Raw genomic sequence first — 13169 nt, 5'->3', positions numbered from 1 at the left:
CACCACAATCCTTTTTAACACTTTGTCATACTGCTCCTCCATTATATCAATGAAAAGAATAGCTTTGATTATTCCCATAATAAATAATAGAACTGTTGCTGCTGCTGCTGCTGCTCTTCTATTACAAAGGTACCTTAGTGGTCAGTGTCAGATCTTGTTCCTAAATCAGATACAGGAAATGAAGGGCTATACGTCTTTACAATATATATAGGTTTCTGAGGAACGGGCCACTGTAAGCATCCTTTAATTCCAGAATGGAAAACCCATAGTCCTCCTGAGGTTCTCCTCTCAGTATGTGCTTTAGCCCATCAAGGCACATAAGGGCAGTGTGTTTTAAGCAAAGGCTCAGTGGAACTTGGTAACAAGAGCTCATGGCTTTTTTAGGAAAGCATATCACACATTGAGTGCCATGGATGAGACCCATAGCTGTCAACCTTTCCCTTTTTTGTGGGAAATTCCCTTATTATAGCATTGGGAAACAGCAGGGAGCGTTGACAACTATGTATATAGCAGTGGGGAACGGCAGGGAGGGTTGACAGGTATGACTGACCTAGCATGATAATGAGAAATCCTTTTCCGCCCCTTTAGGAAGGAGGGGGAGTTGCATACATCACGAGCCCAGCACGTGCGCAGGGGATGGTGGCATCCCCTGCGCCCACTGGCTGAGCCCTGGGCGCGGTGCCCAGCCTGCTGACCAACCGGCTCAGCTGTTGGGTGTGGCCGGCTGCATTTAAGCCGGTGCGCGGCCAGGGCTCAGCCTACTCCTTCCTGCTCCCCTCAGCGCGATGATGATACAGCTCGGCGAGAATGACCTCGCCTATCGAAAGGGCGTCGACTTGCAATGGAAAATATTTGAGGACTTTAATGAACTTGCAACTTCTTTTCCATCTATGACATTGCTTTGGTCCACGCTTTTGGAAAGGCGCACGTGGCGCGATTGTGTTTGCCCCATTGCAGTCAACAGAGCCAGGAAGTTGTTGGATAAGGCGGTGGCACGCCGGGTGGTGGCCCTTGGGGGTCAGGTCATCCCTCACCCGGCAATAAAATTCAGCGAGGCGGCTCTCTATCGGAACGATGGCGTTCATCTTTCGGATGAAGGAAATGATGCTTGCCTGGCGGATATCGTGTTAGCTATCAGGTATTGGTTGCGGATCTGAGGGTATTGGTGGCGAGCCCCTTCGTGGCTCGATTGGCGGTTAGGCATTGGATTATCCCAGTTAGGATCTCGGTGGGGGGGGGGGGGGTTCGGCCATCACCTCCCCCCAAGGCTCTGAAGGGTACGTCAGTAAATGAGTCCGGGGGGGCGTGTCCCTGTCCGAAGCCGCGGTGGGTGAGGGCCAAAGGCACGCCCCAATCCGGTGATCACTGGGTGAGGCCCCTAGCTGATGTGCAGCAGCAGGGTCCCTCTCCTATCGGTGGTTAACCCTTCCAGGACTGCCAGCACAACGTGCTGGAGTCGGATATTTGTTAGTTAGTTCCAATGCCTAAGCCAATACCGCTCAAATTCGTAACCAATAAAGTTGTGGCCTTTTATGCCCATTAACCTTATTTCTGGTGTCCTGTGTCGTCATTTCACCACGGGAGGGATCGGGTATTGATATGCAACTATTCTTCAGCCAGAACAAAAGAATACCACAGAAAGGTTATCCATTGACCATCATTTTGTTTGAAACGGGGATCAAGGAGTCCTTGATTGCTCTAGCTTCACATTTCACAGTAATCTGTCAAGAAAAATACATGCTGATAGTTAAAGCTGCTGCAGTTGCGAACTTCACTTAAGAATCTCCTGCCAGGAATCTCCTGCCACCCAGTTTGCTTCTGTGTCAATTTGCATGAAGAAAGAACCATTTCGTATAACAGACTCTGGAGCCGCACTATCGTAAGTGCACATGCCTTGGCCCAGGAGCCCTGTGAATCGCAGGAAGGCTCCTAGTGTTTCAAATGCAAATGTGACACAAATTATAGATGTTCCTTACATGAAGTAATTTGGCACTTCATCCTGGAGTTATAAAAGCAATTGTAAAAAGGTATGAGAATGCAAGAACTGCTGGGTTTGGGCTATTCTCTAGGGGATTTGTCTTATTATTATTTTAAAAGCTATCATGCAAGTTGCCATAATTTTTCTGGGGAGGTTTTTTTTTGCAGCTGATTATATTTTTCTGTTAAGAAAGCAGATGCGCTTTTGCATGTGTAACAGGCTGTGGTTGGGAACCTCAGGCCTGGGGTCCAAACTTCTGGAGAACCAAAGTTGTAGCCTCTAGGCCTCTCTCGCTAGCCCTCATGACTCTTATAAGCTGCACTCCCTGCGCCTGCCATATCCCCTCTCACCAGGCCACAGCCTTCTCCTCTTGTCTTGCTGTTCACCCATCCTCAAGTGCTCCTGTCCATCTGGAATGTGCCCTTGAACCATCCCCCACAAGTGTCCCTGAAAAAACGGGCCATCCTGTTTCCCCCCACAACAGCACAGCAGCCATTTTGGGCTTGTGACTCACACGGGAGCATGACCAGTAAAACATGCGCCCTGGTTTTGGGACTCAACATGTTGGAGGGTTTATTGAACTGTCATAATGTCTCTTGCTTACCTGAATGGAGGGTGGAAAGATGAGGGTGCTGGTGTAGAAATCTCTTGACTTTTCTGTGGCTGGAAGGTAGCCTGAAGTACACACACACACACACACACACACACACACACACAATTATACTTCTTACTCTACCCACACTTGGACCCACCTACTTTTTTCCTCTCAGCCTAGGGTTGCCATACATCTGGGATCTCCTGGACATATCCGGACTACTGCAGCCGGCAGCAGTGTCCATTTGGAAATTGGTAAATATGTCCAGGAAAATTCAGACATATGGCAGCCCGTGTCGGCAGTGCCGTTTTGGCTGACTTCACATAAAAATACCTCGAAAACGTCTTTTTTTACTTTTTTGCAATTTAGCCCAAAAAGCTCAACAGCTTTGTCCCCTCCTACTCTCACCCTGCCCACCATTGCTGCATGGCTCCTGTAAGACTATCCAGGAGGAAATGCAGCCCCCAAGTGGAAAAAAGGCTTGCCACCCCTGGCAGCTAAGGCCTCAGGCCCAGTCCCTGATAGCCCCAATTAAAGTAGTGAGGCTGAAGGAGAGTTGACGCCAGTCACAGTGTCAAATTCTGAAACAGATGGGCCAGTCGCCTGGCTTGGTGCAAGGCAAGTTTTTAATCTACACCCAGAGAATATGTTCACAAAGAGCCTGGCAGACTCTGGATCAGTACTCATAAGGAAATGTTATACATTGTGCAATGGAGAACAACAGATAAATTCCCCATAGGGCATTATGTGGGAAATGAATACATAAAAAAGAAAGAAGGCCAGAAAAATGGAAATAATAGCAACAGTGCCATGTTGGCAGCAGCCCAGATGCCAACACAGTTGCCCACACAGCAGCCCACTTATAATATGGCTTAATTGTTTCTCCATTGCTAATAGTTATGTATCTGTTGTTGGTTTTGAGTTTCAGTTGTGTTTCTTTTTTTAAAATTAATATTTATTCAATTTTCTACAAAAAATAAACAAACACGCACAAATAAAAAACACTAAACAAACACACATAATTCTTATAAATCTTAACTTTCCATAACATCTTTGGGTGACTTCCCCCAATTCCCCCCATCTGGATTTCATTTGTGTTTCAATGGGTTGTTACCTAAAAAGTGGGATAGATGTTTTTACAAAGAAATGAAATGAAATGAAATGAAGGGCAGCTGACAAGAAGCATGATCCAGACAACCAAAACAAACATCCACATTGTATATTTTGGCAGACAGACCCCAAAATTCCGATTTGAAAACAAATGATAAGATATTCTCTCTGCCCTCTCCCCCCCCCCTTATAGAATGTGAATAAATTCTTGTTGTCAGTTTGGTTTCCTGTTAGTTAGTGCTAGACCAGGCTTCCTCAACCTCGGCCCTCTAGATGTTTTTGGCCTACAACTCCCATGATCCCTAGCTAGCAGGACCAGTGGTCAGGAATGATGGGAACTGTAGTCTCAAAACACCTAGATCTCTTATCAGGTTCAGTAAAGCTGCAAGTCCAATTGAGATTTTTTTTTTAAATGACAGTGGGAACACCAGAGCTGGTCCCCAACACTGGTGTTCATGACACAACTCACAGACTATATAACCATGAAAATTGTTCAGCCAATTCAAGAAAAACTGAGCTCTATCAGCAGATAGAGTTTTAAGTGCTGAGAAAAGGAGGCATCCATCAAACAGAAGCCTGTTCCATCCTGAACAGGGAGGCTTGTACAACAAATGAACAGCAAGGGCACATACCTTGCAGTGTCTGGAAAGGCAAGCAGGTGCAAAGAGTAAGCAACGTGTGAACCAAAGCAACACATGACGAAAGTGTCGGAATTACAGTATACCCACAGTAACAACAGCTCAGGGTCTTTACTCATGATCACACTGCTTAATTTCCCTCCATACCTTTTCTAGGACGCTCACGGATCTCCTGAAACAGCCAGGAGGACACGGACCATCTGACATCTTGCCAGAGAGCCACATTGGCAGTGTGCAGGTCCAGATTGGTGATGGGTTTTCTCGATCTCCCAGGAACAGCACAGGTAAGATAATCACAAAGTCCTCAGCTGTGTGCATGTTAACAGCTTAAAACACAGCTAGGCTGTTCTCCTTCTCCCTGCCAAAAATCTAGGAACTGCAATTTGTTAAGGGCACTGTAGAGTGGGGGTAAACTACAGTTCCCATGATTCTTTGGGGAAGGCATGTGCTTTAAATGTGTGGTATTGTGTGTAGACTGTGTAGGAAAAAAGTTTCTTTGTATACAGAATATCCCAGGTTCACAGGTTGCCCATCCCTGTCCTAGAAGGTTTGGTGACAATTCACACAACCAGCTTGATTCGGGGGGAGGGGGGGCACATCACCTGGGTGAAACAACCCGAAAGAGGACTTCTACGCACTGAATGCGCCAGGAAACACCTAAGTCTTCTTCCCTTTCAGCATGGCAGGGACAGAAACCTAGAGTCCTAGAAATGAACAATGCTGCACCTGCTGGACATTTTCCTGCTGCCTGGCTCTTAAAGGCACAAGAGGACCCTTCAAGGTTATGCAGCAGCACCTTTTATTAGGCGGGTTGCCATGTGGAAGCACTCCTGAAGCCTCATCATACGTGATCTGTGTGGAGCAGGGACAGTCTCCCCACCTCACATCCTCGCATGACCTATATAATGCCTGTCCTCAGCCCTCAATATGCCAAGCTGCCATCAGAAAACCTTTAGTCTAAGCACTGCTTGGCATCAGTAAAGGAAGAAAATATATTCTCCCTCTCTTTTGTTGAATGTTGCATGCCATTCCATATTTATAACCTACCTTTCCTCCCCAAAGGCAGCCCAAGGCGGCTAAGGGGACACACACACACACACACACACACACACACACACACACACAAATGCAATCAATGCATCCACATCAGAATCAACTGTACAACAAACTTACCAAGTCCATAAATGCCTACATAATGTATGCAAATGTAAACAAACAGTAATCCAGTAGCACTGCCCCATTAAATGATTCCGGCAGAGCATATGTGCAAGAGGCAGAAACATGAGGCCTTCCTGCTATGCTGCCTCCATGCTGGGAGTGGCAGGGGGTGATGAGGGAAAGAAGCTGTACCTGTTGAAATTCTACCTGTTCACTTATTTTTGGAAGCACATAGGAAACCTGGGCAGGGAGGGGGATTAGCAAATGCCCATCACCAATGATGATGATGATGATGATGATGATTTTATTTTTTATACCCTGCCCATCTGGCTGGGTTTCCACAGCCATTCTGGGCAGCTCACAGCATATATCACAACATACTAAAACATCAAACATTAAAAACTTCCCAATACAGGGCTGCCTTCAGATGTCTTCTAAAAGTCAGATAGTTGTTTATTTCCTTGACATCTGAAGGGAAGGCCCACTACCAAGAAGGCCCTCTGCCTGGTTCCTGGTAACCTCACTTCTCACAGTGAGAGAACCTCCAGAAGGCCCTCAGAGCTGGACTGAACGATGGGGGAGGAGATGCTCCTTCAGGTATGCTGGGCCAAGGCCATTTGGGCTTTAAAGGTAAACACCAACACTTTGAATTGTGCTTGGAAACACACTGGGAGACAATTAAGAATATGGTCCCGGCGGCCACTCTCAGTCACCAGTCTAGCTGCTGTATTCTGGATTAGTTAGTTGTAGTTTCCAGGTCACCTTCAAAGGTAGCCCCACGTAGAGTGCATTGCAGTAGTCCAAGTGGGAGATAACCAGAGCATCCACCACTGGTGAGACAGCCTGCGGACAGATAGGGTCTCAGCCGGCGTACCTCAATCTGTTAGCCGCCATCCATCCTCCAACCGCCTCCAGACACTCACACAGGACCTTCACTGACTTCACTGGTTCAGATAGATGATAGTTACTGGGCAGCACAGAAATATTGGTAAATATTAAGAATAAGAATACTAATATTGGAACAAAAAAAAAATCCTTCCAGTAGCACCTTAGAGACCAACTAAGTTTGTTATTGGTATGAACTTTCGTGTGCATGCACACTTTTTCAGATACCTATTATTGGAACAGATAGCCTTCTGACTTAACTTTTCATGAGCATTTTGTAAAGGGAACTATTGGCAGGAATCCTTTCCCTGTATCTTTTCAGCCTCTGCTGCTCTTGAGCGGGGGGGGGGGGTGGGATTCCCCTGCGGAGAAATGCAGCTGGTCATCATAGGGGGGATGAATGACCTCTGGCAATGTCAGCCCCCACATTTTGCAAGGTGAACAGTCGCCAGGGTGAAAACCATCTGAGCGCACCAGTGACTAGATGAGGGCAGGATTCCCCCACATGCACACTTCCCCCAAACATTTTACGCATAAAATCTCTTCCTTGCTAATTCTTGCAGTGGGTGGGGGTGGGCGCTGGCAGGCAAGGGGCTATCTCTGCTCCAATTTACATCCAGCTGATGGAGGGGGATGGTTTGCTGCTGCTTCTCTTTGTGTTGTGACTCAGTTCTGCCTGGGGCCGAGAGAGCGCTCTGTCTCCTCCTCTCTTGTTTGCCCATGACACTTGTCCCAGTTTAAATACAGATTTCCTCTCTCCTCTCCCTGCCTCCCTCCCCATCACCTTTGAACATTGGTTAACTGAAGTGAGAACTGATGAGTGTCACTCGCTTGAGGCCCTGAAGAATGAAATCTGAGCGATAACCACATTGGCAGCCACTGCCAGGGGTATCATTCGGATCATCGTCATAATCACCGTCACCTAATACTGCCGGGGCCCCAAATCCTTAATTAAGGCTAGGATCCATCCCCCCCCCCCCCCGACATGCTTTGCAAAAGGCACAAACTCTGCCCTAAAGGTTTTGCTGTCACAAGATTAACCGGCAGCAGGTGGTGAGGTGAGAAAAGAATTACACAATGCAAGCAAATCAATAAGACTATGGAAAGCCGCCTCCTGTGTTCCAAAGACTGTTTGCTATATTACTGTTGCGCTCATCCCAAGCAGCGAGAGGCTTCAGAGATTCCTGTGCTTACCCAGAGTTCAGTTTCCTTGGATTGAAGGTCAATGAAGACTGGCGTCTTTAGCATATATAGTTTTATTTACACATGTAAACAACCTGAGCATAAGATGGAGGGGTTCACAGCATTAACCCTTCCAACAGATCTTGCTTCCCCACTAGGTTTCCAGGGAAGCCCCTAGCCTAGGGTTGCCACCCTTTGGGACAAGTCAGGGGGGAATTGGGGGGGGCTAAAAATTTCCTGGTGCAGAATGAAATGACTTCAAAGCAATCCATTACAATGGGCTGTTTCCAATGCTGGTCATACTCATAGAGTAGACTCAACGAAATTTATGGATCTAAGTTAGCGATGCACATTAATTCCAATGACTCACATCCTCCCCACCTGCTGAATTTCTGTCTGTCAGAAGAATGGTAAATGTAGAAAACCAGCCAAAGAAGAAAGAGGTGGAGAGAGCAACAAATTATGTTCCTTTTCCTAACAGAGCTTTGCCTTCAACATCCATTGCCATATAGCTCTAATGCTAATTCATTCACACAGACATAGTCAGACAACTTCATCCAACCACTAGGGTTTACGTCTCTTCTTGTCACATATTTGAGGCATTTTAAAAAGAATTCATCTGTTACCTATAGGCAATCATAGAATTGTAGAGTTTGAAGGGACCCTAAGGGTCATCTACTCAAACCTCCTGTGATGCAAGTTCTAGGTGGTGACCTGGCATTGGAGGTGGGTTGTAGGTGTTTGTCCTTCTCCATCAACCGCTGTTACCTCCAGGTGTCTGTCTGCTGTGCCTCACTGGCTCTCTGCCTGGCATGAAGTCCACTTTCTTGGGAAACAGAATTTGCAATTCTACTCGCACTTGGGAGGGCCTAGGACACTTGATTGTGCTGAAGCCTTACCTTGCCACCTCCTTCTGCTTCCAGACAAGAACCACTTGAACAATGCTGTGGTTAACCCCTCCAGCATCTCACAGATTGGGCTGTCGCATTCACACAACAACCGGCTGCAAATGGCAAGCACGCTGCCACACCAAGCACCCGACTATGCCAAGTATGCAACTCTCAAGGCTGTAGGTAGGTATTGCGGCACTGCGTCTCCTCACGGGCAAAGTAAGGTTGGCATTTGCTGGAGGAAGGCTGTGAGAGCTGGTTGCCCCAGTGTGCTGTGCTATATCTCCTTGTACTCATGCCTATCCGCCCATTGCTGTGTACGGGGTGACATCATCATTGTGTCTTTGTTGACTAGGGGTGGGGGAACCTCAGGCCTGGGAGCCAAAACATGGGCCAAGCTTTTCCGTCTGGCCATAGTCCAGACCATGCCCCTTCCCTAGGCATGCTTCACACACCCCTCAAGTGTTTTTGCCCAGCTGGAATGTGTTCTTGAACTGCAGCAATGTCTCTTGCTTGCCTTGATGGAGAGATATTGCATGGGGTGTGCCTAGGAACCTCTGACAGAATGTAGCCTCCTGTGCAGAGGTGAGATGGCCTCTGACATGTGTGAAGGGGGGGGTGTTGTAAGGTTGTCCACAAGAAAGTAGGACCATTGGGCTAGACCAAGTTTTCCCCACCATGTTGCTGGCCTTCCATTTTGCTGGGTAGTAGCTGGAGAAAGGGGAGAAAACTGGATTCGGGTCATATTTAAAGATAAGCCTAATTCCACTTTCCAAAACAACACATGAACTGGAATGCTGCCACCTTTTGAAACTCATGCTTTTCCAAATTTTGCAGTGCAGTTTTCCACCCATGCAATGTGATGAAAGTTCATATACTAGGGGGAAATTATATTAGGGGAAATTGTGTTGCGAAAAATGTGTTTAGGCAAATTGCATACGAAAACATGCATATTAGCAGTTCATATGTGAATGCTGATGCATATTAATGAGAACTTTGGTTGTTGTTGTTTTTAAAAAATACAAACTGATGTGAAAATGTGGAGAAGTGAGACATGAGAAACTGGGAGAAATCAAAATTCACAGATTCACCCATCGCTAGTAGTAAATACTGGATTTCACTAATGCCAGAGGAGGATTGAATGAGGTGGGAAAGAAAGGAAAGTGATTGCAGGGGAAGAAAAACATGAGCTAAGACAGAAAAGGGAGCTGTTTTGGAGAGATGAATAAGTCATGAGCTGAGGGCAAACAGAGTGAGTCTCATGGCCCAACTACAGTGGGGGTGTTGAATACAGAGCAGATGACTAAGAGCCGATGACAAAAATAATTTAACGTGGATTATTTGCCCTTTAACAAATATTAATCACCCCTTTATGCAATTATTATTCCTCACACTTTGGAAGAGTTTTTAAGGCCTTAAGACAGCCTTCGACGACATGGTGCCCTCCAGATGTTTTGGTCTACAGCAGCTTCAGTCAGCATAGCATAGCATAGGGGTGTATGGGAGCTGTAGTTCAAAACATTTGGGGGACACAAGGTTGGCAAAGGCTGGATTAAGGCATGGTGATGGATTCTACCAACAGGCAACAGCTGGAGAGCCTCCATGGACCAGTCTATGACATAGAGAAGGGGTGAGCACCTCAAATCACTCTGAGCCATTTCTTCAGCTTTAACCTATTCAAGAATGCCTCGTTGTTATGGTAACCACAAACAAAGTTATTTAAAATAAAGGCCTATGCAGAAAGCCAAAGCCTATATAGCCATAGCTGTCAACTTTTCCCTTTTTTCCCTTAGCTGTGTATCTAGCTGTACTCACAGGTGTTCAAAACAATGGTGGCTTTTCCTGCCAATATCAAAATGCCTGCATGTTTGCTCTTTGATGTAATTATATATTAGACTTTGTATCATTCTTATCTAAATTGTTGAAATCTACCCTTTTGTTGATCATGGCTTGGCTTGCCTGTCATGTTAAGCCAAACCATCGCTTTGCACAAACCTCTGAGCTCTAGGAGAGGAGGTTGTGACTGCTTTGCTCCTCCTTGTTCAATCTCCGGCTGCTGTGCTATGCATATCCTTTGAATCTGGGCTCACGGTTCAGCCGTCTCTAGACTAACCACAAGTTGTAACCAAGGTTTGTCCTGTGGTTCACAGCTTGTGGCTTGTTCAGGAGAGCTAAACCACAAACCTGGGTTCAGACAACTTGCCAAGCCAAACCCTGGCTTAGCTGAGCACAGCAGAATGACTCTGGGAACCTGCACAATCCTGCAATAATGTGTGGTTTGGCTTAGCCTGACACACAAACCAAGACTGCATGTGTCTAATGCTTTCGGCAGACCTGACATTAACCTTCTCCTGCTTATGTACAGATGGAATTAGTTAACATTTAACATCCCTAACCCTCTACTGATACTCACAAGCAGGATGGTTAAATGGTTAAAGAGCTGTCAGGAGAGCCATCACAACAATTATTAAGTGGTGCATGCTCTAGTTATCTTTTGCTTGGATTACTGCAATGCGCTCTATGTGGGGCTACCTTTGAAGGTGACCCGGAAACTACAACTAATCCAGAATGCGACAGCTAGACTGATGACTGGGAGCGGCCGCTGAGACCACATAACACTGGTCTTGAAAGTACATTTCCAAGCACAATTCAAAGTGTTGGTGCTGACCTTTAAAGCCCTAAACGACCTCGGTCCAGTATACCTGAAGGAGTGTCTCCACCCCCATCATTCTGCCCGGACACTGAGGTCCAGTGCCGAAGGCCTTCTGGCAGTTCCCTCACTACAAGAAGCCAAGTTACAGGGAACCAGGCAGAGGGCCTTCTCGGTAGTGGCACCTGCCCTGTGGAATGCCCTCCCACCAGATGTCAAAGAGAAAAACAACTACCAGACGTTTAGAAGACATCTGAAGGCAGCCCTGTTTAGGGAGGCTTTTAATGGTTAATAGATTATTGCATTTTAATGTTCTGTTGGAGGCCGCCCAGAGTGGCTGGGGAAACCCAGCCAGATGGGCGGGGCATAAATATATTATTATTATTATTATTATTATTATTATTATTATTATTACCTTAAGAACGTTTTGTCCATCATTTTCTGCTCTTTTCCATATATTCCCTCTGTTCCGTATATTCCCTTCCAGAAAGTGCTCCTGAGGAATTCTACAAGCGGTTTCCCATGGTGGACATGCCTCCATCAGCCACGCTGTCCTTCCCTCCCTTGACACTACACCAGAAAGACGTTTCTCCCTTTCAGGACGGCTGTGCTCTGATTGGCTTGGCAACACCAGGACAGAAGGCCAAAGTGATGAAAGCCAGTGCCCACACACTGGCAGGCAGCCCGGCCTTCAAACCAGGGTGGGATCCCAACCACCCCGACCTTCGACGGCAGGCCTACACCACCAAGCGCCAGTTCAGCATCGAGAAGCTCCCTGAGGTCTTCAGCCAGACACCCACCCACTATGCCCAGCAGCAGCGGCCCTTCTCCACCAACAGCAAGACGGAAGTCACTGTCTAGTGCAGACCTCCTCTCAATCTCCCCTCCCTTTGAAATAGTCAAGCAGCCTGTGAGGTGCGGCCTTCCTTGTCAAGCTGGAGCACCTAGTGTTAACTTGGCAGAGTGGCTCCCTCCTCTCAGCTGGCCACTGCTAGGTTCTGTGAGAGAGCAAGGGAATTAGGAAGGAAGCTTGGCCACCAGTGCTGAGGGATCGTCTGCAGCTCCTAACAGAAACTTGCCCATTTGCTGTGGCCCTCTGTTTTCTGCATCCTGACAGAACTCGGCCAGCATGCATGGTGAAACCGGCATGCATGTCGCTCCACAATTCGATGCACGACTCTTGTTTGTAGCTCATGTCTTCATCACATCGCACATCCCAGAATGGTCAGCACCCACCGGAAACCTGAGGACTCCACTACTGTTCTGCATGGAGATGCATCAAAGGGAAAGTGAAAAGGGGGGGGGGGTAAATAAAATATATCATTCTTTTCCCCTCGCCAAGAAAGGCCAAGTCAAAGGACAATACAACTGCTGCAATAATTAACCAGAACATTGTGTTTGAACATTTGTCCAATATAACATTCCTCTTCTGCCTTTGCCTTTCCTGGTGGTTAAACAAATGCAAAAAATAAAAATAAATGGGAATATAACAATGAAAGCAGTTATAAACTGTTCAAAAAGGGAACTGCCAAGGGCTGGAAGAAAATTTTACACAGTTCCCTTTGTTCTTTGCTTGATTCTGTCCTTCTCTATCAAACCTTTTGGTTTAAGGCCATTTGTTAATATTTCTTGTTGCATTTAAATCCTATATACTGTTGACACGTTTTTTTTTGCCTGCCACTCAAAGAGTCACTATTGTGGATCCTTAACAGAGGAGGGGGCATTGCTTTCTAGGGGATATTTCCCACCAAACTCTGAGAAAGGGTAGTGCTGCCTGTTCATCAAGGTATGGAAGAAACCATGCTGTGAAGAGTGTGGAAGAGTGTGATTATGTGTCAGGGGAGAGTGTGACTTGTGTACAGTACCTTGTTAGTGGCATTGCCCATGGAGCCTTGTAGAATGTCAGCCATAGGTTGGGAAATCAGCTTTCTTATTTAAGGTTTGATCTAGCAAACCAAAAAGGAACCAGTGTGACTGGAGTTGGTGGTTCACCACAATAGCAGGAGATGGCTTTCATTTCACAACACTGAGTAGGAAATATGTGCACAGACTCATAAAATAAGCCAGACTTTCTGATTTGTCT

The 13169-nt window shown here is 46.5% G+C and overlaps 1 protein-coding gene across 1 annotated transcript in view; it reads left to right on the top strand.

The window, feature by feature from the left end:
• Window positions 1-12741, top strand: part of SHISA8 (shisa family member 8) — a 31242-nt gene extending 18501 nt beyond the window's left edge. The window contains exons 2-4 of the mRNA XM_033163067.1: window positions 4478-4605; window positions 8470-8619; window positions 11574-12741. Coding sequence (XP_033018958.1) covers window positions 4478-4605; window positions 8470-8619; window positions 11574-11947 — 652 coding nt within the window. The 3' untranslated portion in view covers window positions 11948-12741. The remainder of the gene's footprint in view (window positions 1-4477; window positions 4606-8469; window positions 8620-11573) is intronic.
• The last annotated feature ends 428 nt before the right edge of the window (window positions 12742-13169 follow it).

Source organism: Lacerta agilis, chromosome 10, assembly GCF_009819535.1.
Source record: "Lacerta agilis isolate rLacAgi1 chromosome 10, rLacAgi1.pri, whole genome shotgun sequence".
Lineage (NCBI taxonomy): Eukaryota > Metazoa > Chordata > Lepidosauria > Squamata > Lacertidae > Lacerta > Lacerta agilis.
Note: the sequence above shows the minus strand (reverse complement) of the source record. Positions and strands in the feature narration are given on the sequence as shown.